Genomic DNA, 23,125 nt, shown 5'->3' on the forward strand with positions numbered 1-23,125 from the left:
AATTAAGAAATGTGCTTGGGTATAAAGGGCACTTTTGAAACAGCTCACCGTAAGAGAATGAAAATCAGAGTATCTGCATACATATGGGAATTTGATTATCGAACAATTAGTTATCTCTGATCCCAAGATTTCACTGCTTACCAACAGCTAAATTCAGGAGTCTGCACCGATGCCTCATTTCAGAAATTGTAAGGTTAAAAGTGAATATTTTAAAATGGTAAAACAGAACTCACAATTCCAACTGCCTGAAAAAGTGAACCATCATGTTCCATTTTTCGTTTTCTCTGAGCATTATGCAAAGCTAGCATCTTTGGATTTAGTTCTTCATCCACTGCAGTAGATCTAAGAAAAATTGATTCAGGCTGTTAAGACGTTTCTACTATCCTCAAGCCATTCTTCTTTTGTGAACACTTACATACAATATCACAGAACGGATTTTATGAACTATACTACTTTTCTTTTATAATTGACTTATTTCAACAATCATTATCTATTAGCATAGCAAATGTTAGCTTTTAATCTTGCTGTGAAGCTCAGAATGAGTTACAACAAAAATTTTAAAGTCTTTGCAGAAAAAAACAAAGCATAAAGTTCAGCAATTCACTTCCAACAGAAAGAAGGGAGGGAAGGGTGAGGAAAAGTCTGTTCTTAATATTTTTATGTACAGATAAAGCTTCGATTTATCAAAGGTCTGACGTTTGACTTTGTAGAATTTTCTGTCATGATAAATATCTGCTACAAATGCCACAGTCCACCATTGTGAAATACGGCTCGCTTTAAAAGCAATACATGTAGCACACAGACTGTAGTCGCCTCTTACCTCATAACAAAGTGGACAAGAAAAGCACCAGAAATATTGTGTGGGTATAAGTACTTGTAAACTGCCTACTGCATTCTTTTAAAAAGGCTGTGTGTCAGATACAAGAGCAGAACAAAATTATAAACACAGTTTGCATACAGTTGCTGCCTATTACATAAGATGTTTATGTAAAAGCTACTGCAAAATTAACTTTACGGAAGCTTATTATACAAAAAACCCCAAAATTGTTTGAAGTGTCCAAATTTAAATGTATGAATTTCAACTTTGAAGTAGAATGCCAAAGACAACATATAACAGTTGGCAGTACTTAAAAATGTATTATATCTAATTTCTTGAACAGATAATAGGGTTTAAGCTGTGCTTTTAAAATACCTTTTATTCAGAGTGACTGTTAGCAAACTGGGTGCTCCCGGACAAGATTTTTCCGTCTGATCCAATGTCCCTTTTCCTGCTCTGACTGGAGACGCAGTTCGACTCCTGTTCCCGCTGTAAGGTGATGCTGGGGCACTACTCGTTTCATTGATTATGTGGACAGGAGATGAAGGAACAATTAACGTCTTCACGTCATCCACACGTTCTGTCACTGGTTTTATTTCATCAGCAGTACTTGATGGTGTTTGAGTCTGCTGAAATATGGTAACGGTGGCTGCACTTTGAGAGCCGGAAGAACTGCTTTCCAGCGGAGATAGCTGATCAAAGGATCGCAGCTGGAAGTCATCATCCATTGGGATGTAAGGAGCCAACATCTCCAAATCTAAATCAGTTTCCTGGAAAAGACAAGAGGTAAAAACTATAAATATGTAAGAACATCCCAGCTATGCCTTCATGTCTTCATTAAGGCTCTTCCTTTTACCAAATCCTTACAATATTTTTTTGCAATTTATTTTAATTAAAAAAAAAAAAAAACGTAAAAGAGGAAGGAGGTTCCTGAAGAGATTCTAAGAGAAAGACAAGCACATTGAGAATAAGTATTAAGATAATACAGCATTTTAAGTTAATGTACGTTACCTGAGTAGAGAACGGATTTTTTGCTTCTGTATCTATCGCAAAGAGTTTCTCCACTAATTCCAGTTTGAATTCATTAGCCATATCATTATCCACATCAAAGCAGTAGTTGTTGGGACTACTGGGCTGTGAAAACATTTTGAGTGCAATTTAAAGTTTCTGTCATTACATCATTTTGTATTGTATCTACAGATTCTCTGAAAAACGTTCTAATGTAAAAAACTAATTCCAAGCTATAGTTGCACGTAATTGAAACGGGAAAATGAAAACACATTTATAGGTATACATTCAAATTTACCCCACTTGGGAAGCACATGATTAGATGGAACCTGGAAGTAGCCACTACAGTAATTTATTGCAACTAATTTGCTGTTTACAGGAGTCGTCTCCGAACCATTCTCTTCTAGAGAGACCAATCCCAAGCTCTTCTTGTTTCTATCAGGTGGTATTGCGTGCATTTGCAAGACTTTAATGAAAAGATAATGCTCAGTATGAAAATTTATCTTTTTTCTCAGATCATGGCGTGAGCTTAACTAAGTCACAACTTAAAAATAATTTTCAATTTCTGTCTTGGCTGCACCCTTAACCAGATTTGCTCCACAAGGCCCAACAGCACATACATTTTAATGACAGGATATGCAAATTACGTAACTAACCTCAGGTGAACTTTGGCTGGTACTTGCATCAGAAGGACTGGTTGGTTGCTCTTGCACCTGAGGCATGGTAAAAGAAAGTTCGAGTGGCTCTGTGTTTGGCTCCAGCTTTGATACAACTTCTCTATTGAGTGCAGGATCAGCATTGCTACGAAGTGGCTTTGTAGTTTCAGAGGCAGGTAGTGGGGACATTGCCATATTTATATTCTGCAATTTCTCACTGGATGAGGGGAGCATTACATCGTTATACAAAGGAACTTCATCACATTGTTGTTCATCAGACTCTATAAAAATTAAAAGAAACCATCAACCTAAGTAACAATACTGTGCGTGTCTATGGACCTCATTAAATTTAAACAGCAGCTGAAATACCACTAGGCAAGTGATACTGGGAGGTTATTTTTCAACATTTACTGTAAAATACTAGCTTTACTAGTTAGCATGCTCTCCAATTGAAACACACACCCACCATTACTGCTGAAATCTAGAGAGATAATTGTGTCTCCAGCCGCTGGAGCCAGCACAGTTAAAGCATCTGGTTCCTGTTTAAGTTTTTCAAATAGGCTGTTGGTATCATCCAGGTCATCTTTGCTGAATATTTTGGTCATTTTCATATCAGGAGACTCCACCGGTTTCAGCATACACTCAGTTTGTCCAAGGGAAAAAATCAAGTCCTTCTGAACAATTCCACTGTCAGATAGAGAGGAAGATGACTGTCAAAGAACAGCTAAAAGGAATAAATTCAGGCTTAAGAGTTTTGTAAGTTGAAAAAAAAACAAAACCAAATCCCAAGCGAAAGACCCCCTAAACAACCTCTCCCCCCCCCAAAAAAAACCCTCAAAACACCACACACCACAAAATTACCAGGATAGGAGCTTTACAAATTCTTTTTTTCTTACTCATTCTTTCCTCAAATGTAATAGAAAAAGCAAGCACTAATTGTGGTGCTATCAAAACAGTAACAAAAAACCCCATGCTTTTCTGAAAGCATTGAGAAAGTAAGGAAAAAAGACAAAAGATATTTCCTAAGACACTTTTATTGTTTTAAATGACTGTGTAATATGTTGATAGATTGATACTGGTACATTCACTAGAGTTTTGAAAAGCTCATTTAGGACTATTATGCAATTGCAGAAAAAACAGTCAACAAATCTGCCTTTAGTTGAAGCTATCAATTAAGAGAGGAATTCTAAGGAAGAAAAAGATAAATGGTATTAAGAAAGACACCATTAATGCTGCTCTGATTCCATGACTAAAAGTTGTTAGTGAAATCAACTGCTCCAGACTGGACAAAGATTAGAGAGTTGTCTAGAATGCACACAAATTCTCAAATTCTTCCATTGCAATACTAAGAAGAGGCTGACCCTACACTCGTTTGACTGCAGAGGTCTTCCTACTGACATCACTAGATCAAAAAATGGTTTTGTTTTCAAATACAATTCCTAATCCTAGCACTAGCAGTATTCTAAGCAAAGTTTAATTGGTAGGAAATAGTAACATAATGTATTCAACAGGGGATCACATGCTCAACGAGATAAAAAAAAAAAAAAAAAGATGTAGCACCATCAGAATCTGTCTTTGTCTTCAATAAAAATAACGACAAAGAATAGCGATGTCCACTCAGCTTACCTCAACACATAGTTTACACACACTATGCACTGTGGCTGAGAATTCTTAGTGTTGTATATAACAGTTGCTTGAGTTTCAACCCAGACATAGCCACCTTGTTTAGCAAGCATTCTGTACTGTCCTGTTGTCACCTGCCCTTTTGTGAACACTAAAAGCAGAAAGGACACCAGCTTTAATTACAGGCAGAAAAAAACAAAACCATTTAAGATAAGTATTCACTGCAGATTCGTATCTGCAATTAAAAGAAAGCCCCCACTCCGCATCTCATCTCTTGTAGTTGGAGGGCATTAAATACATCTTTTCACTTACTGTCATGGTGTGTTTTGGTCAGATGATCAGAATCCAGCGCATGATAGTACTCATAGATTGAGCGACCCAGGAGTTCCTCTGGCTCATACCCCATCAACTCTGTAATTCTTGAAAACACAGGGAAAAATTGCTAAATAAAAGCAGACATGGACTAGCAAAATTACTAGAGCATTTGGATGCTTGCACATCTAGAAAAATCCTCGGAGTCACTTCCATACACATTAGCTACAATTTCGGGTTACTGGCAGTTTTCATTTTGAAAGAAATTGCTACTTTTTATGCTTATGATAGCTTTTTATGCTTTATGAGAAATTTCAGCAGGATTTTCCTTCTCAGTGAATATTTATAAATCACATCCTGTGGTGGACAGGATTAAGTAAAGCCTGCTATGTAGGGTTGTGGGTTATTTTTTTTGTTTGTTTGTTTGGGGTTTTTTGCTTAAAAGGTAGACCAGCTACTTAGGGACTAGAATATCCAGCTTACACAAATATAAGAATTTAACAAAATAACAACGACATGTTTCAATGGTTTTAAACCTGCAGCTAAAAGAAATTAGGAATCGGATTTATTCTTCATTCTTAAAGAAAACGGTACTTTCTTCAGCCCCTAGAGGGCAGTGCTAACCAGGGGAAAGCTTTTATTTTGCCCCATTCTACGTGCAGAATGACCAAATAAGTACCTTTTCTGTGACACCATCAGTCCTAGAAAGGTAAAATTACTGCAGAGGACAGAAAGTAACTTGCACTAACATCTCTAACATACCTGCAGCAACTAATCAGATGTTCATTTTTGTTATAAAGAAAAGGAAACAGGCAGTAAGAAATAATACCCAATTAAAACCACAAAAAACCCAACTAAACAAAAAAACTCCAAACAAAAAAGCCTCAGGCCAGTTATTTCCTTCACTTCTGTTTTTCAGATTTGTCAAGCTAGGTTTCCAGCAGACAGTAAGAGCAGTCTTATGTATTTGACTACATCCATGATTTGTAGCAGAACACGAAAATCTCATTTTCAACAGCAGGTGTATTGCATTAGAAGTACAGCTGTATGTTTGGTGGTGGGGGGTTGGACTAGAGAAAGCAGACACCGATCTCCCGAAGAAGGGAGAGGGAGGAAGTGGTAGCAATGAAATGCATCTGACAAGTATTACACACACACTCTTTTCAGTCACCAAATTGCACCACCATCTTTGACAAACCTAAAATCCTTCCTGTTTTTTCAGTGTCTGGAAGAATCATCTCATTTCAATTTAATCGCTGCCACTACACTAAAGACCAGTTTGAACAGGCAGTTAACTGCAGGCAAAGGATTTATTCCAAAGTAATAACCCTTGTTACATTTAAAAGTCTGTCTTATTTTCAATAAGACTTCCTGATCAGTTAGTAAAAGTCAAAGCATCCCAAGTGACGATTCCATTGCACAGATGAATCAAGTTAACAAGTACAACTACGTAAATGTATAAGGCCAACACTAGCCAACATGTACCAACCATGCAAATCCTTCAAATTAATTCTTTTTTAAGTAGCGTATATATATATTACCTTTCATCACAATAGGAAAATTTCATATCAAGACTGTGACGACTGAGGAACGTTTTACTGTCCAAGGGGACCTCAATGTTTGATGGATGAGGAATAGGTTCACAGATCAACACCAGACACGTCATGGGAGGCTTTTTGTAGCCACAGTGAGTTTGATTACCGCATGTGTCATATACACGAATGTGTCCAGTGCAGTGGAGTACCTACGGGAAAGTTGCATTTTAAAAAGAGACCAGGTTCTTGTCTGTCAGACAACACAACTGTATTTCCATTAGCACACCCGGAGCGAAGTCCTTCCCCTCCCCACCCCTCGACAGGAGAGCAACAACGGAAAGGCAGCAGTGCTTTCAGATGGATGGCTGAAGGAGAGCAGCAGTTCTCACGCTAGGCAGACTGCGATGAGTACGCAGGCTGCCAACTCTTTCCTCTCGGGTGCTGGCTGAAACAACGCTAGACATTTCTACATTTCTGTGAACTGTTCTACTTTGATAAGCAATTGCCTCAAGCAAAAGGTATCTCACTATTTAAATCTGAAAGTTATGGTAACAGTATCAACCTCCATTTTAGATCATCTGCAGAAGTGATGTTAGAGATGAAATACAGTCTTCAAGAGACAGAAGTTTTGCATTTTGTGGCCCTTTTTTTTTTTTAACCTTTCTGAAGTAGAAATTGTTCAGACAACAGCAAAGAAGAAAGAAGTTGTTTAATCATGAATAATTAAATTTAAGTCGTAAAAGAGAATTGTGAGCCATAATACCACTCAATACAGTAGAAGGTTACTTTTTGTCCAGAGGAGAAAATGCATTCACTGCAGAAAGCTATCAGGCTGTGCTCTTTTTGTTCCAACTGTTACAAAAGGGATAGCCAGCAGCTTCAGAATGAATGGTATTGAAGTCCTTCAGAGACCTCAACTGTCACATTTACAGTGTCAAATCAAAAGAAAACAGGTATCAGCATAAGTGGTGTCAAGTTGGTTTGTTTTTTTTTTTTTTTAAAGGACAAGGCTTTATGCAAACACATTTAGTAATTATAATTTCTAGTAAGTAAATGACCTCTAATTTAAAACGGAGAGCTCATTAAAGATTTTTGAAAAACTAATTTTAAAACATTGTTTCAGTTACCTCTGTGATGTATTCAGCATTAAAATTCAGCATATTGAAGCACAATCATTAAATTAGTTAAGTACTTAGCAAAACTCAAGCTTATTACGTGAAGTAAAAATGTTGAAATAATAGTGTTATGACATCTGAAGAGGAAGCTGCCAAACTATGTAAGTATTCCTTTGCATTTGTTACCTTCCACGTAGCAGACTTTATATTCACTGTTCTTCCCCTGCTAGTCAGTGTACACTTCATTCTGAGAAAAAAGCTGCGCTCCGTGTTTTGCTCTTTGCCCTTTTTCACAGGACCTAGCAAAAGCAAATAGCAAACCAGTTCTTGAGCTCTTGGATCATCTTCCAAAGGCATAAAAAAACCCCACAAACCCCCAAACCCAAACTTGTTATAGAACTCTAAGACTAGGGAAAGACCCAAAAAATAAATTAAACAGATCGATAAACCTAACAGCACTTTTGATAATAACATTTTTCATAATGAGTTTTACTGTAAGGTAAGCAAAGAACTGAAGATTCAATGCTTTAAGATCAGTATTGTATTTGTAGCCATCTCCACATTCCCAGATTTCAGGAAAAGGGGTGGGGAGAGAGAGAGACTGTTTGAAAGTTTAATGTATTTTAAAATTGTGAGAGAGGACAAGAAAAGCATGTGCAGAATAAGAAGTACTGTTGAGTCAGTTTCCACTGAAATGCATCAGTAACTCACTGCATGGAGGTCAAATAAAATACATTTTGGGGCCGTAGCTCTTCAGGACTGCAGTATTTTAAGTTTTTAAATTCAGAATTAACGACTCTGCTGTTTATATTCATCTGAATATTTCGGCAGTGATTTACACTCTGAGTAAACAGGGACCAAGTTTTTAAACACATTATTAGCATTGCTGGGAAGAAAAAGAAAGAGTCAAGAAATCCTAATACAAATTAGTATTAGCGGCACTACGTTTTTTAGCCTTACTTGCCAACAGCAGGCTTTAAGTTAAGTTTTTGCCTTTACAAGAGAGAACCTTTCAGAGTCAATAAGTAGCTAGGCTATTCTGGGCAGAGAAAATGCAAACCGATCCTATCAGGAGAGCTGCAAGCAGCTCGTCGTGTGTGGAAGCAGGAAATAAAGCACCTCGGATATGGAGCAGTGGAAGAGCGAGTTTGCCGAGGTGCGCTAAGGAGTGAAGACCAAATCATAGCATGGGGTAGAAGTTTAGAACATGCGAGCTTACTTCTGATACAAGTTAATACAATAGCTTGCCCTCATCCTCCACAGACAATAGTAGCTTCATGGTGGCTTGCACTGCAGCTGCTAGTTTGACAAGATTCATTAGAAAAATGTTAAAGCCCCTACACTACATTATCTATTGCTTCTAGCAGAGGAAAGACTAACAGGGACAAGCCTACTTAATGCCACATCAAAATATCCTCAAGTAAAGGGCAGGAGGGGAAACACAAAAAACTCCAGAGTTTAGAGAAGCAGCCAACACTTATTTAATTCAATATGTTTTCAAAACAGTCAAACCAATCTAGAAACTTAAAGATCACAAAACATTATTGTTACCAACTCCTAATGCTTAAGGCTCTGCTTTGAGAAGCAGCTGTAAAAGATGGAACAGCTTTCTCAGGTCTGACTGAGCATTGGACATCATTTTTAAAATCACCAGCTTTGAAAGTTTCAATAGCAACTTCATAAAATCAGAATACAGTTCAGCTTCTGCCAGTCACATTTGTATTCATTTGCACCTGTACAATCCCAAAGGGGAGTCTTTAATACTCAATTCAAAACAAAAATAATTCCACTGATGTAAAAGCTGCAGCAGCAGAGAGCAACCTGGGAATACTAATAAATATAAAAATGCACCATTATTACTGTAATTTAGACTTTTGTCTGCCAACTTCATTTGCGAAACAGATTTTGTAATAATGCTTTCCAGACATCTTATTCCAGTCTGGTCAATTTAGACAGTTGGTTTGCATGAAACTCAGTAATATGACAGAGTTAAGAATTTAGAATAAATTTAGAATAAATTCTTTAAGAATAAGCTTTTGCAACAAGACCAGGACCAGTTTTTACACTGCCTTAGTGAAGTTGTTTCCCCACCCTTCCTGCATGCATTACAGTATTCCAAATGGGGGGGTGGAGTCTAACCTAGCCTTAGACACATCAATATTAAGGGCAGACGAGTTTAGAAAAACGCTTACAAAATCAAAGTTGGGGCCCTTAATGCTATGATACCTTATCAGGTCTCTTCGTCTGAATTAAATAGAATGACAACATAAAAGACTTCCGATTTACAGTGCTACAGGAAAGCAGAGGTCAGGCTTGGTAATTTATCACTGTCTAGATTCAGAGTCCATATAACCCTTATTTGATGAAACAGAAATTATAGAGGTCGGATTTTAGACTTCTAACAACTGAGTAAAGCAGATTTGTTTGGAGGCATGCAGGCTGCCAAGTCTTTATAGTCATTAACAAACCTTTAGAAGACATAAAAGTAGTAATTCATGGGCATTTGTTAAATTCAAAAGCATACAGAATAAGTGAACACAGTGTTCTACTCCCTCGGACGGAGAAAAGAAGAGTCAGAAATCTGTGAAAAGATACCAATTTCATGCACCAATTAGAAGACGCAGAGAAGCATCAATCCCAAAGCCCTTTTTTGGGGCTGTCCAAGTATTCCCCGATTAGTTTTTCAGTGTCTTAAATATAGTATCTTTAGTATACCACCACAGATTTCTGGAAGAAAGCATTTGCTTAAGTTGTCCTGTGAGGACAAGCTCAGACCAAGACAAATGAACCAATATAACTTCTCCGTATCCTTCTATAGCAATTGCTTAAGATAATTCTCAATCAATCTACCTCTAATTTTATTCCTGTAGGCACAATAATTCTTTCCACCCTCAATAACACCATTTTAGTCAATTTTGTTTTAGATTAAAGAGTACTAAGTCTCATCTCTCCTACAGTTAGGATCTTCCAAAACATTATGGTTATTTCTGTTAGTATCTCTGAACAAGGTTTATTTTGAGATTTAAACAGCAAAACATACTAGTTTGTTCTCTCAACACCTTTTTCTGGCAGATATCCAACTGTACTAAAGCCAAAAGGAATTATCCACAGGTAAATGAAATTGATTTTTTTTTTCTTTCTCCTCACCATTTCTGTGTGTAAGCATTTCTCGCAGCTCTTCATGGTCACATGGATGAGTGAAATCAAATACACTGTGCCCCGTCAACTCAAACTGCAAAAAATGAGAGGTATACAAATGTCTAACTTTACACATACAAAAATGCAACAACTTTTACAGATTTGAAACAGTCTTAGGAAACGTCAGTATTTCACCTGAGTGAGTCCCATACACTTGTTCACGTTTTCAGACATGTAAATCATGTCTCCATCTTCGGACAGAACCATGACAAATCCATCAAGAGCTTTCAAGTAGAAACAGTTCAGTTCCTTCTCCATTTTGGCTTCGGTCTCCAGCTCACCTACAAGCAGCCACACATTTTCATTTAAGTAAACACCAGTCATTCTTCACTTACCATCAGGAATGACTTCTGGCACCAGTCTGCAAGGAGTAAATCTTGCACGGCTGTTCAAAACCAGTATATTCATTAGGTAAGCGATCGATTAAGTTCTTCAAGCTCTAGTAATGGTATCAAAAACCACAGAAAGGCAGCTTGAGGTTGAATGTCTGTGCTTTTATGCATAAACCAATAAACCTTCCACCTTAAGGAAAAAGTCTACGCAGGAGAAATATTAGCATTTATCTCAAAAAGGCATTACAAACTTTTCTCAGGGGCTTCCTAGGGGACATTTTAGAGTCTGGCTACAAAAGTTACTCCTCCATACAGGATAAGTAGGCATGCATGAGCACAAATAATCAGTACAGCACCTATGGCCTGCTGTACAGATACTGGTTCATGAGCCAACTCAGATACTCCTGTAGTTGTATGGGTAGGTGTAACTGCAGAGACACAGATGCAGCTAACTTCACTGTCAGTGGAGTACAATTACAAAAAAAAAAAAAATAATCTTGCAGTTTATATTAAGGAGAAACACCTACAGTTTGGTAAGCCAGCCTTGCACCAACAACCTACAGTTTGGTAAAGCACAGTTGGAGCAACCAACTCTAGGGGGGAAAAAAGAGGGTTAAATGCAAGAAATTAACTTCGGGACAAGGGTCAAATAACTCAGACTGAAAATGGCACTATGGCTGTGATGAGCAAATTGGGCTCATCAGAACAGAAAGGGAAAAAAGCAAAAGTCTATTTAATGGTGGCCATTTTTCCTGTGCCATCACCAATAGCCTATTTCTACTGTAAGGTCTTCCAACTTTCTATAGGAAAGGATGCAACTATTAATTAATTTATTTTTAACTGCTGATCCATTTTAGAAATAGCTTCTTCCTTGATATACCTCCAGCCCCTTTTCCAGATTCTGCCATGTTATTCCCTTACCAGCATCTAGCAGCTTTCTCATGCGCAAGTAGCTGATAGTCAGTCTCATAATGGACGCCTTGTCCAGGTGTGCGCTCACGGTATGGGGCAGCGGCAGCTGATGAGCAAGCTCATAGAATACTTCTGATTCCTTGCTCCTTCGGCACCGGGCTGCATCCCTTGACTTCTCTTTTCTGCGTTCCGAGCTAATCCTATATAAACAAAGTCTGGGGTTAATATAGGAAACAGAATTCTCTGTGCAAGTTAAAAGTTAAATTTGAAACTAAACCACCCAGAAGCCAATTAAACAGTTATCAAAGTTGAATAATTTAAAACCTCAGTCTAAAAGCGTAAATGTAATTCTGTGTATAGAGTTCTGTTGCAGTTGGGCTCTGCCAGAACTAAATTCAAACACACAGAGGCTTCCAACAAGATTAGTTCTTCCAACAGGCATCTACATACTCAGAACTGCTCCCGAAATGCTTATCTCACACCTTCACTGCTGCCTCTCTAAGCCTCCAATTCCCATTTTATTCTTCTTTCCTAACCCCTTAAGACCGTTCAAAATACTAAAGCATAAGTTATTTCCAGCTTGATGCTCCAGTACTATTGCGTACACTCTCCAAATTCTTCCCTTTCTACCATCCATCCTTACAAAGCCCACCTAACAGGTCAGATAAGCAAGGATATTGATTTAGCATGAGGCGACCTGCTTTTCAAGTGATCCAAAAAGTCTCTTTCCCAGCTCTCTTTCTGCAGTATAGCCCCTTCCATAGTCCCCCCGATACTGGAAAACTGTAAAGAAGTTGCCCTATTCTCCTTCCCTTGCCTCTGTTCGGCTCACCTCCCTCAGGACGCATGAAGTAAAGGACAGCTTACAAAGAGCAAGCCCCAAAATAACCGAGACTCTCCGTCAGTCAGTAACGTGGGTAATTCTCCTTTTGCCCAGTACCCACACTGGTTCATGTTTGTCTCAAGCATCTGTCACATAAGTTTTGAATTAAGTGTTTTGAGATGGATCCTCCAATTTTTTTCTTACATTTGAACAAGAACTCAATGTTGCTCTGGTCCCCGAGGACATTATGCCACTGCAGTTAAACGTGCTTTTATTTTTAAATGGATGATACACAAGTATACAGTACTAATGTCCATTTTTCTTTTTATACATTTATGCCTTCTGAGGGCACCCTATCTTCATTTTGCATACACTCGAGCTACAAAAGGCAGCTGCACTGATCTGTAGGATCACCTTTTTCCATTGACTTTCATGGAAGTTTTAAGATAAACATATGCCTATAAACACTGCTTTTATAATTTGAAGTTGCATGCCTTTTAATGTTATCATAAAGAGACTAAGCGTCACTAGTTGAAAAAGACAGAGAATAAACCACTGCACTATTTACTACTAACAATTTAGGAATTACTTTTTTCAAATTTCACCAGACTTAAAAGTCACATACTACCACTGCCAAATTCAGATTGCTAAATCTGCAGATCTGTGCTAAAGCACTTTTTAATTAGCACACATCTTGTGAGAGGTACCACAGACGATAGAGGAAAGTGATTCAAAAAGCCAATATTCCCCAGAAATAATGAACCAAATTTAATGCAAGCACTCAAACACATACCCAAATGAACACATTTTCAGTCCTTTACTGATGTGCTACCCATAATAGCCAAAAACCTGCTTAGTTTGTGCAGAAACTTGCAAGTGACAATACTATTAAGAATGACATTGGAAGCATGAATGCCCTGAAACACCAAAGAAGTTTAATAAGCTCTGATAAAGACAGAGTAAGCCATTCTGTGATTACCTTCATTTTTTTCTGACTTCATAAAGCTGTACGGCATCTCCATCCAGCCCCCAACCCCACCCTCCTACCCCCTGCCACTGCTGGCAGAAAGAAGCGCTAGGAGTTTGATTTTCAGAATCATAAGTTTTAAAAGCTTGTACAAGCTTTTAAATAGGATTATGTTTTTTCCTTTGGTGGCAAAATCAGGCTACTAGGTCACAGAAATACTATTTCTATGTAATGAGAAACAGTACCAAATCAATGTAATAGTAATGGAGATTATTTGGAGAACTAAAGTACTGGTCTTATAGTAGTAAAAAATTCTGGACATACAATAGGTCTATCGGTTTCTGTGAATATAAGCTGGTGTTCCTCAGAAGGGTAGCCTAAAATATCTGATAATGTTTCCCGTCTTGCAGATTTCTTCACATTCAATTTCCCCGTGACAACAGATGTTCCTGCTCTAGTCATGGATATCTTGGTTGAGAAGCTTGAGGCTCCTGACATACAGGTATATCTGGAAACAGCCATTACAAGAAGTCTAACCTTCAACAATACTAAAAAATCCGGATTCTTTTTGCCCTCTTTCTTGGACCACAGATTTCACTGACAAAGGTAACACAAGTAATTATGCTGCCTTAGACAGATTCACCTTTATACCTCTGATTATTTTTTTTCTATTAGCTACTCATTCTAGATTCCTTCACCTGCGTAAAGTTCCTGCTACAATAGAAACTCAAGGGAGAACTACTGGAAGTAATTGGTTTGCATCTGCCTAGACGTCCGCAGTCTTGTCACGGCTTCCTTTTCAACTGCAGACGCTTTTAAGTTAAAAAAACCCATGCTTTGGCAATAACGCTGTGCACTTCAAGTCTACAAGTTTGTCAGGCCTCTGTGAATCACAAAGGGCATGTAGAGAAGGACAACGCAAGCGATGAAAATAGATCCTAACCTCACAGGTTGTGATTTCAGACCTTTCCCTTGTATTTTCTTCCCGAAAGCCTAATGCTCTTGAAAGTATTTCAACTAGTTTCTAGATCTTTGCCTGGCTTTAGCACATTTAGCATCAGACTTAAACATAACCAGTCAAAACTTCTCGGCCATTGAATTATTAATTACCAACTGAAACGCTCCTCAAATCAAGCTCACGGTGTTAAAAATTAATCCCAGAGTAAGGGACTCAAGTGCTGCCTGCTGGAGCGCTGCTTGTCTTTGCAATGGGCAAAACTCAAGTGCAATGTTGGTACCAACCGGTGCTGTCCAAGCAGCAGAGTCTCCTCTCCCTAAGTATTTCCTTTCTAGAAAGGCTACTAATATAGATAGATATTTAAACTGTACAGCACAACAGTTTGCTATTTTTAGCTGCTGTTTAAAACTAAGCTGTAACCAATCTGAGTAAAACCCAGCAATTTAAACAGGGAGATTAACTACCAGCTTCAAAGAGCATTTCTTTAATGGATCAAATTAATGGGGAAAAAGGTCACAAATGAGGTTTAATTACCAAGTGAAGTCAGAGTTGCCTCAACATGGGATGCCACCAAATAATAATAAAAAAAAAGCCAAAAAGAAATCCTTTACTGTTGCAACTACTCTAAGCTTTATTACTTCTAGTTGCACAAAGTAAATGAAAAAGCAACAATCACTGTGTGTACCTGCCCACAAATTTCTGTACAGTCAAATGAAGGACGCTGAGTTCCTGTAAAGAAAATATATTTCTTAAGTGAAATATATTAAGAAAATATATTTCTCTCTCACTAGAGAAAAAAGGGGAGCTCAAGGAAGAGGACTTTATGCAGTGAGATGGCAATTGGTACAAAATCCATTTAAACAAGTCATATAACTTAAGAGAGATTTTCAGAAGTGCCTGTGTGTAAAACTCATGCTCTTCACAACAGAAATACCATTCTGTAGGAACAACAGGAATCCGAGCTCCATTTAAAACAAACCAAAACTTAAGAGCTGCAACCTTCTGCTACCAGTCATGCACAAAAGAGAAACACCTACAGACTCAGAAGAAAATCTCAGATGAAGAGTGGATTATACATGCAATGAAAATATCAGAAATGCCGGTGCTAGACAGGAAATTGCATGCATTTTCAGGTCTGATGTTTCCTGCACAATTTCAGTGCCAGACATTCATTTCCATTTTGTATTTCTGCCACCAGAATACAGAAGCAGAAGCAATCCAAAACAGATTATGCGCCATAGCTCACAGAAAGTGGTGTTTCACTGACAGTTTTACATCCAATACGAGGCACTTTTTATATGTAAGAGATGTTTACATGCAATAGCTGAATAATCATGAGTTCCAAAAGATACCCGAGCTAGCAACCCAGAGCAAAAAGATATTTCACCACCAGGATTCACTGCAGCTGAACCAAGCCCTCAGCTGAAGGATATTGCCCAGGCTCCCACTCACTGCCTCAAATCAAAAAGGCTTTAAAATATAGCAAGGTGATTATAAACAAAGTTTTACAGCAGGCTTTTGCGGCAAGCAAGAATTGTCCCAACAGCCTTCAGAACAAAGCACGCCAGCAGCAGTCTCATGTGCACCAGTTACAGATGTTAATACAGCCTCTGTACTCCAATGTGCAAGTCCTGTCATTACGGTCATATGAACCATTTGGGCCAAAGCATCTCTCAAATGATACACTGTTCCCCATACCACCCCAAAGACGCCTCTGCCCACCACTACATACTTCCACAAATGATTCCCCAATTGACTAAACACAGCCCATGGTTCTCATTTCCTCAAGTGTAAAACTAATCAATAGCCACATTTAAACCTGACTTATTTACCACCAGCAACTAAATCCAAAAAGAATCCTGGAAAATGCCATCAGTAACTGATAAATTTCAATTAAAAAAATTACTAACTAGATTAAAAATGGTCAATGGTCGTATCTTAAAATATGTAGCATGTCAACTTTGTCTCCTTCTAGTTTCTTAAATCAGTGTCAAGGAAAATTTTACATTGCGTACACAATATTACATTAACACAATTAATCAGTTGGGTTTTTCCCCCCCCCCGTATGTTGCTTTAGTGCTGTGGTCTATTTTCTATCCTTTCTCTCATTCTAACTTACTGTTTCTCTAATCAGATAGATTTTTCTCTCTATAACTGGTTTCAATTCCCAAGCAAAATAGCAATTGTATATGTATTAATTGATCCAGACTCATCTTTCTTGATTCAGGTTTTGAGCACATTGTAAAAAAAAAAAAATAAATTATAAGCATCCTCTGGTAGCGATTCACATTTTTCTTTTTAAAACTGCTTCCTACGATCGATTGGCTTTTTATTTATCGTGGCATCTGTTCTTAAGCAGTTTCACGGAAGTATACCATGTGGAAGCAACATAATCCAAATGCATAATGTGCTTCAAATCCAGTAACCTCTCATTATTGAGCTTTAACTAGTTTTGAGTTCTGATGTTAATTCCCATCATTTGCCAGCACAAGACTAGACACACAATACTTACATGTTAGATGCAACATCTCCTCAGACTGTAAAGCTAGTACTAGAAATATCTGGCTTAGGAATGGAGTCGCACAGACGGTATCCACTATAAAACTGCTTCATTTTTTCTTCATTACGCAAAAAAAGAGACAAGATGTAGCTATTGCAATACAATAATACATTAACAGTAGATGTCATCACTGATGGTATTGAATTTAAAAAGCAGACCCATGAGTGGCCTGGTATTTAGCTTTTAAGGTCGAATTCATTCCTGCAGCTGGTACAAAATTGGTTTTCTTTTCTCCTGCCTAGCCTAAACCAAGTTCCTCTGCCAGTACAGCTGTATGGGACAGAGCTGCAATTCCTGGTGTGCAGCTGAGGCCCAGCAGAACACCCCAATGCAGGTATCATTACACAAGTGGCTGCGTTCATGGGGACCATCTGAAGACCTCAACCCTAGGCGCATCCACGCCAACTACTCTCGCCTACAGCACAATCGTACGCCTCAGCCAACAAAATACCAACTAGATACAAGCTCACTTAAAAGCTGCAGATGCCAAAGAGGGTATTACAACAGAGCTCTCCTCTTTTGACTGGGCTGAATATGCAGTCATTCGATTTTCTCTGCTGGTTGTTAAATCTTTATTTTGCACAGAGCTGCTAGCCACAATATTTACTAAATTATTCTTATATGGAAAGAAGTCCCAAGCAAGCTCAGTGTTTGCCACAGAGCAACTAAAACAGTGTAAATCAAATTCCCTAAAGACGACTTCATACGAAAAATAGGCTTATAATGTAAGAGAACATCAAATCCAGTTATTTAAATATATGGCCAGCTAATGATGCAGGTATTCTTCCGAAGAAATGCAAAACCAAAACAACCCATGCAAAACTCCCAATATAACCCACACTCAATACCCAAAAGCCTCTCAGCTTCCACCTGGCATAGATGGAGAACTTGCCAGTTAGCCCCCTTATCCCCTTAAAAATATTTTTAAATTGATGTTAAACAACCTCAATTAGGGGCAACAGAGCTGCAGTGTTAACACTATCAAGTCCTGAGACAGACCCACACAAAACATGGCTCAGAGTCACAGGCAGCCCCAAAAGCCCCCTTCCCCTCTCGCCTCCCAGCCCATCAGTAACTTGTCCGGCCTGACTTGCAGCTGAGACACAGCAGCCACCACCCAAGATGCAGCAGCCCAGACTGTACATCGCTTATCAGGGAAACGACAGAAGAGGTTATAGTAGGGGCAGCTGGGTCCACTGCAGTTGGTCTTGTATGGTAGCCCCAACTTTTCCTGTTTAAACATGGGAAAACACAGGCAATGGAGTGGGGGGAGGAAAGGGGCCAGAGAACCAGCTTCACCTCGCGTGTCGGCTTACCGGGCTACTTGATTCTGGTATCCAAGCACTCCTCCCAACGGTGAGGGAAAAGACATTTTGGACTGTGCTCTCAAACACTTATTGCAAAGTCTGAATTTTCAGTTGGATAGGCAGGCTTTCTGGGAACTGTAATATATTTGCAAATTCTCCATAAATTTTACTTTTTTTTGGTTAGGAGATGCGCTCCTTCCTTCTATAGCTGCCTTACAGAATTAGTACAATCTCTCAGCTACCAGTTCACGAAGAACTCTGGGTTACAGCTTTGCCTCTTCTTGCTTTGACATGACTTTATTATTGCTTTCACCATTATGGCCAATTTCATTTACCAAGTCTCGTTATTTTAGTCTCCGTAGAGAGTTCTTGTAAGGAAAATACCAACCAAACAAAAAAACCCCACATCCAAATCTCATGTGTAATCACAAGCATGTGATTTTCTAAAAGAAAGTCTTGCTCATTATGAATTAATGAACCTTACAGCCCAGTAATCCAACTCAGGAAAAGAAATCAGAAATTCCTTCCATACAGTAAGAAAGATTTAAGAGAGATTTAACTGCAGAAACTAGCCTAAAATGCAAGCAGAGACAACACTTCTCTATGTCAACTCTTAAAATTCATTCCTTTGTGCGTTACCTTCTGACAAAGCAGCTTATTTTCTTTACATGAGGGTAGTTACAGGCATTTACCATAACTTGACTACCATCAAATAAAAAAAAAAACCCTAACTGAAAAAAACCCTAATGAATTAAGAGAGCAAGCAGGCAGTTCAGGCTGAATTAGCTACAACAGCACAAACTTTCTGAGTGAACACTGAAACCCACTGCCGTTTGCAAAATGATAGTGGGGAGAGGCAGCGAGAAGACTCCACTGAGCTACGCATTAACTTACAAAGTCTTTACTATCAAGACTGTGAAGTCTGTATAAACAGCCATTTTACAGAGAGGTAAATTATGGCACCTAAGAGCCAGCAGCAGAGCCTGAAACTCCTGAAGCCAGCACAGGACCAGACTGCCAAGATTATCTGTCACCTGGATTTGGCCTTGAACTGACCTGAAACCCCAACTACCTCCCTGCTTAGAAAGTGTGAGTAAGAAGGTAAAAGTTTCCCAAATTAGTATTTCTAATTCAGAACGTGGTCAAGTGATTCTGCTGCATCCTACTACACAACGTAACCCACTGATATTTTACTTTTGCATAGTAATTTACTGTTTTAAAATAACCATATGGCATACAGTGGTTGCTTGTAAGAAAAGTCTACTTTTTTTCAAGTAGGTTACTTGGCTTTTTCCTAGAATACAGCACTCTTTTTTTTTTTTTCTTTTAATTAGCTATGCTCTGCCCTTCAGGATGAAAGATACATGGTAATTAAATTGTGTTTATTATTACAGAAAAGCCACAGCTATTCAAAAGAGCTATCTGGACATGGGCTTGACAGAACTAGCCACTAAGTGCTCCCCTTCCTTCAGCACTTCTGCTTTTGCATCTACCAGGCTCACAAAAAAAAGATGCAAAAGATAACCCCAAGGCATCTGTCAGGCTCTCAGTTAACAACCTTTTAGGTACAAACTGGTCTATCTTCAGATAGATGCAGACTCTTGATAAAGTAACTAATTTTAGTTTACATCATGGTTTTAAAATATACCATTTATGTCATTGTATTTAGGTTTTCCAGACTGGAGGCTGGACATTTTCCCTCACTGCTTCCATCTAAGCTCTCATCCCTTCACCTCGTGTTCCTCAACTCCTTTCAGTTAACAAGGTATTTCATGATCAAAGATTTTAGGAACTAAAAAAAAAAACCACCAAAACAGAAGTAGGAGATATAAAATTTTATTTTTCTGTATGAATAAAGAACAAACAGATTCACGAAGCGGTCAAGAGTAGAGCTTCTCATTTCTCTAGCTTAGCTGCAGCTTTTATGTTTGATGTGGATTACTTCAAGTCTTCTGTTCCTTGAAGCATATTCCCATCTCTTCCAACGGGTGTGAGCAGGGGGCAAATTTAAGGAGTTAAACCTCTAGTAACTCTCTTCCTAACATAACAATCTATTTACTATTCTCACTTGCAAGCAGCATGAAATTAAAAAAAAAAGCTCCAAAAAAAAAAAAAAAAAAAAAGGAGTCCTGGCCTCATATTCCTCTGCTTCTTGAAATGCAAGAATTTTCATAAAGTAACACCAATCTCATTTGGTTGAGGATCAACAGTGAAACAACTCATTCTGATCAATAAAATGCGTCATCTTTTTCAGGAAAGACTTCCAGGATTATTACAAATTGATCTGAAAAGGTTATTAAATAAGTCACTTGGTAAAACCTCCCACTGTTGTAAATATAATAGCACAGCTCAGCGCTGCTGATTCAGTTTCCTCAATCCTTCACTTGAAGTTCAGGTTCTATTTAAAAGTAATGAGTTACAAGATCTGTTGTAACATTTTTCCTCAAAATGCTTAACAAACATTCACTGACACCACACCAAATTAAACAGAAGCTGCACAGTGTCTCTCCTAACACACACAAAGTTTATTATGTATTGGCTATCTTTAAGGAACTACGAATGGATCTTCTCAAACCACTTCTTCAGTGCCAGCAGAGCCATTTCAAATGTCTTAGTACTGAAATATCTCAACATTTTAAAAGGCCACGTTTTTGTACAAGCCCCAGTATTATCAGGCTTCAACACAAAGAAATGACAGATTATGCATACGATGAAGCTCCTCTTTATCAATGCACTTGCTCTGAGATCTCGGACCAAACCCCCAGGCTGGTATGAACAGGCGTAGCTTCAATGAACCTGTGCTAATTTACATCAACTGAGGCTATGGCTCCACATCAAAGAACCCTAAAGTGTTTGTCACCTACATAAACTATATTTAAAAAAATATATACGCTGGCATGTATTCACTTGATTTCACGTTCATGTTTCTAGTAATTTCAGAACTTAGTTTTCATAGAGACTTTTACTCTAAATTAAATAGCAGAAATCTCAGTAGACGAAAACCTTAATAGCCTTCATATCCAATAGTCATTTGGAAACCTGCATCTTTCCTGAATTTTCAGTCATTAGTTAAAGTAAAAAGGCTCACCTCCTCTCCTGGGACATTTTTGTAGTTCCGAATGCCATAAAACCCCCAAGTATCTCCCATTTCAGATCAGTACTCAGCAGAAAACTCAGATTCTCCTGCATGCTCTTCTGCCTGCTCTAATACAAAGGAGGTTTGCCAAAAAAGGCTCAAAATGCTCAAACTTTCTCGAATTCAAAAGAGAAAGAAAGGGCTGTTATAACATGAAAAGATGATTAAGGTCCAAGTTCTTTCCATGCATTACCTAGGTGGTTTTTTTGAGGCATGTAAACACCTGCCCATATAACTGTGTATGTGAAGATAAAAGGAGCATTTGAGCTGATGACTTGTAATCTGGAACATTCTTCCCTTTGGACATCAGCGAGCTAGAAACAGGTTACTACGCCTTCTTGCTAAGGTTCTTGTGAGATTTGTTTTTGTTTTGAAGCTGTTTGTTTTTTAAAGAACACATATTGTAATCGGATCAGTGATTTGCATCTCCTTGAAAGAGCAGTATCATCAGGAAAATCTAGATGCTCTCATGTACCATCACTGAACTTCCCCTTGGGTTTACTTAACAACGCGCACTCTACAATCATGTAGGAATTATTTTGTTGGCATATCATAACACCAAGCTCTTCAAGAATAAATTGAGATAATACTGCCAAATACTCTTCTGCAGTATGAAAAAAAAAAAAGAATACTCAAAAATAAGTGGGTTTTGTCATTCAATGTCCCCTTTAGTACCAAATATCTCATGCAAGCTGACTTGAAATCCAGCCTTCTAACATAAATTGGTGCAGTATTACTACTGAACAACATGAACACACTCAAGAATTTAATCCATTGTGTTACATAGACTCAGCAAGAGTCTTCAAGCCTTTCAGGTCAGAAGCACACCAAAGTGAACATACACACTCTTAAGAACCTCAGAAGGGTTTGGGCTTACATGGCAACACTACTGACATTTGCTAGTGTTATTAATATTTATTGACTTTTCTTTTTCCACTTCATCATCAGCAATCAGAGTCCTGGAAACAGCCTTATAAATGCCACACATTATAGTTCAAGGATAAGGAGGAACAAAGGTCTACATTGCTTTCACAATGTGCAGAGGAGGAAGCAAACAACTATAAGTAAATGCATGCTGTTACATTGCTGACTGAAGTCTCACACATGATAGCAGGATGGTCTTCTCTGGCCTCTCTTCTGCTGGTACTAGAAACAGAGGATGCAACTGTGCTTCTCAGCTTCTAGAGGCTTACAAAGGACATACTTTAGCATGATCTTTGCCTAACCTAACTAAACCCTTGATGGGCATTTCTGAGAAGAGGGAAACCAACCAGAAAGTGGGGATGGCAATTAAATAAGGGAATAAGATGGATTATCCACTTCCACCTCCACCTTCAAACCAATAGTTGACTTAATTGCCAGATTTAAGTTGCTGATAGCAGTATGCAGCTACATTTGTTCCTCCCCCTCCCAAAAATGGTCCAGGATGTGCCTTCAGAGATGCTAGAAAGGAAGAGCATTTATACAGATGGCAGAGTTACTAAAAAGGCTTGGAAGTACTTGAAATACTGACAACCTCGACCATGTGATAACATCTACACTAGACCTGTCTGCTAAGTGTAGACCAGTTGGTGGTATTTCAGGCATTCTGAAAGACCCTGACTATGAACTTAAGACGCTATGTTTTAAAAGGGCAAAGCAAGCATGACTGTAAACAAAAAACAGAAAACCCTCCCGCTGCTTCCATCAACATACTGCCAAATACTCAGACCTTCACTGATAAAAGGAAACCAACGCACCAACAGTGCAAAATCATGGAAAAGATCTGCAGTAGGTAAATCCTCCACTGCTATTCTTCCCTGATTTTCAGTGCCTTGATAACGAGGAGGAAGGGTTGTAGCACTATGCTGTTGCCTTCATCTCTGG

The 23,125-nt window shown here is 38.4% G+C and overlaps 1 protein-coding gene across 2 annotated transcripts in view; it reads right to left on the minus strand.

Moving 5' to 3' along the window:
• The window catches only part of HIF1A (hypoxia inducible factor 1 subunit alpha), a 34,510-nt gene that overhangs the window by 7,621 nt on the left and 3,764 nt on the right, over positions 1-23,125 (minus strand). The window contains exons 2-13 of one of the 2 annotated variants that reach the window (XM_054199404.1): positions 11,518-11,708; positions 10,400-10,545; positions 10,214-10,298; positions 7,253-7,365; positions 5,958-6,160; positions 4,417-4,523; positions 4,108-4,255; positions 2,948-3,168; positions 2,482-2,762; positions 1,829-1,951; positions 1,193-1,587; positions 234-342 (exon numbers count right to left, since the gene is read on the minus strand). In XM_054199404.1, the coding sequence (XP_054055379.1) occupies positions 234-342; positions 1,193-1,587; positions 1,829-1,951; positions 2,482-2,762; positions 2,948-3,168; positions 4,108-4,255; positions 4,417-4,523; positions 5,958-6,160; positions 7,253-7,365; positions 10,214-10,298; positions 10,400-10,545; positions 11,518-11,708 (2,122 nt within the window). The remainder of the gene's footprint in view (positions 1-233; positions 343-1,192; positions 1,588-1,828; positions 1,952-2,481; positions 2,763-2,947; positions 3,169-4,107; positions 4,256-4,416; positions 4,524-5,957; positions 6,161-7,252; positions 7,366-10,213; positions 10,299-10,399; positions 10,546-11,517; positions 11,709-23,125) is intronic. The other variant, XR_008466075.1, reaches the window with a different exon arrangement.

This window comes from Rissa tridactyla, chromosome 4 (assembly GCF_028500815.1).
Source record: "Rissa tridactyla isolate bRisTri1 chromosome 4, bRisTri1.patW.cur.20221130, whole genome shotgun sequence".
NCBI lineage: Eukaryota > Metazoa > Chordata > Aves > Charadriiformes > Laridae > Rissa > Rissa tridactyla.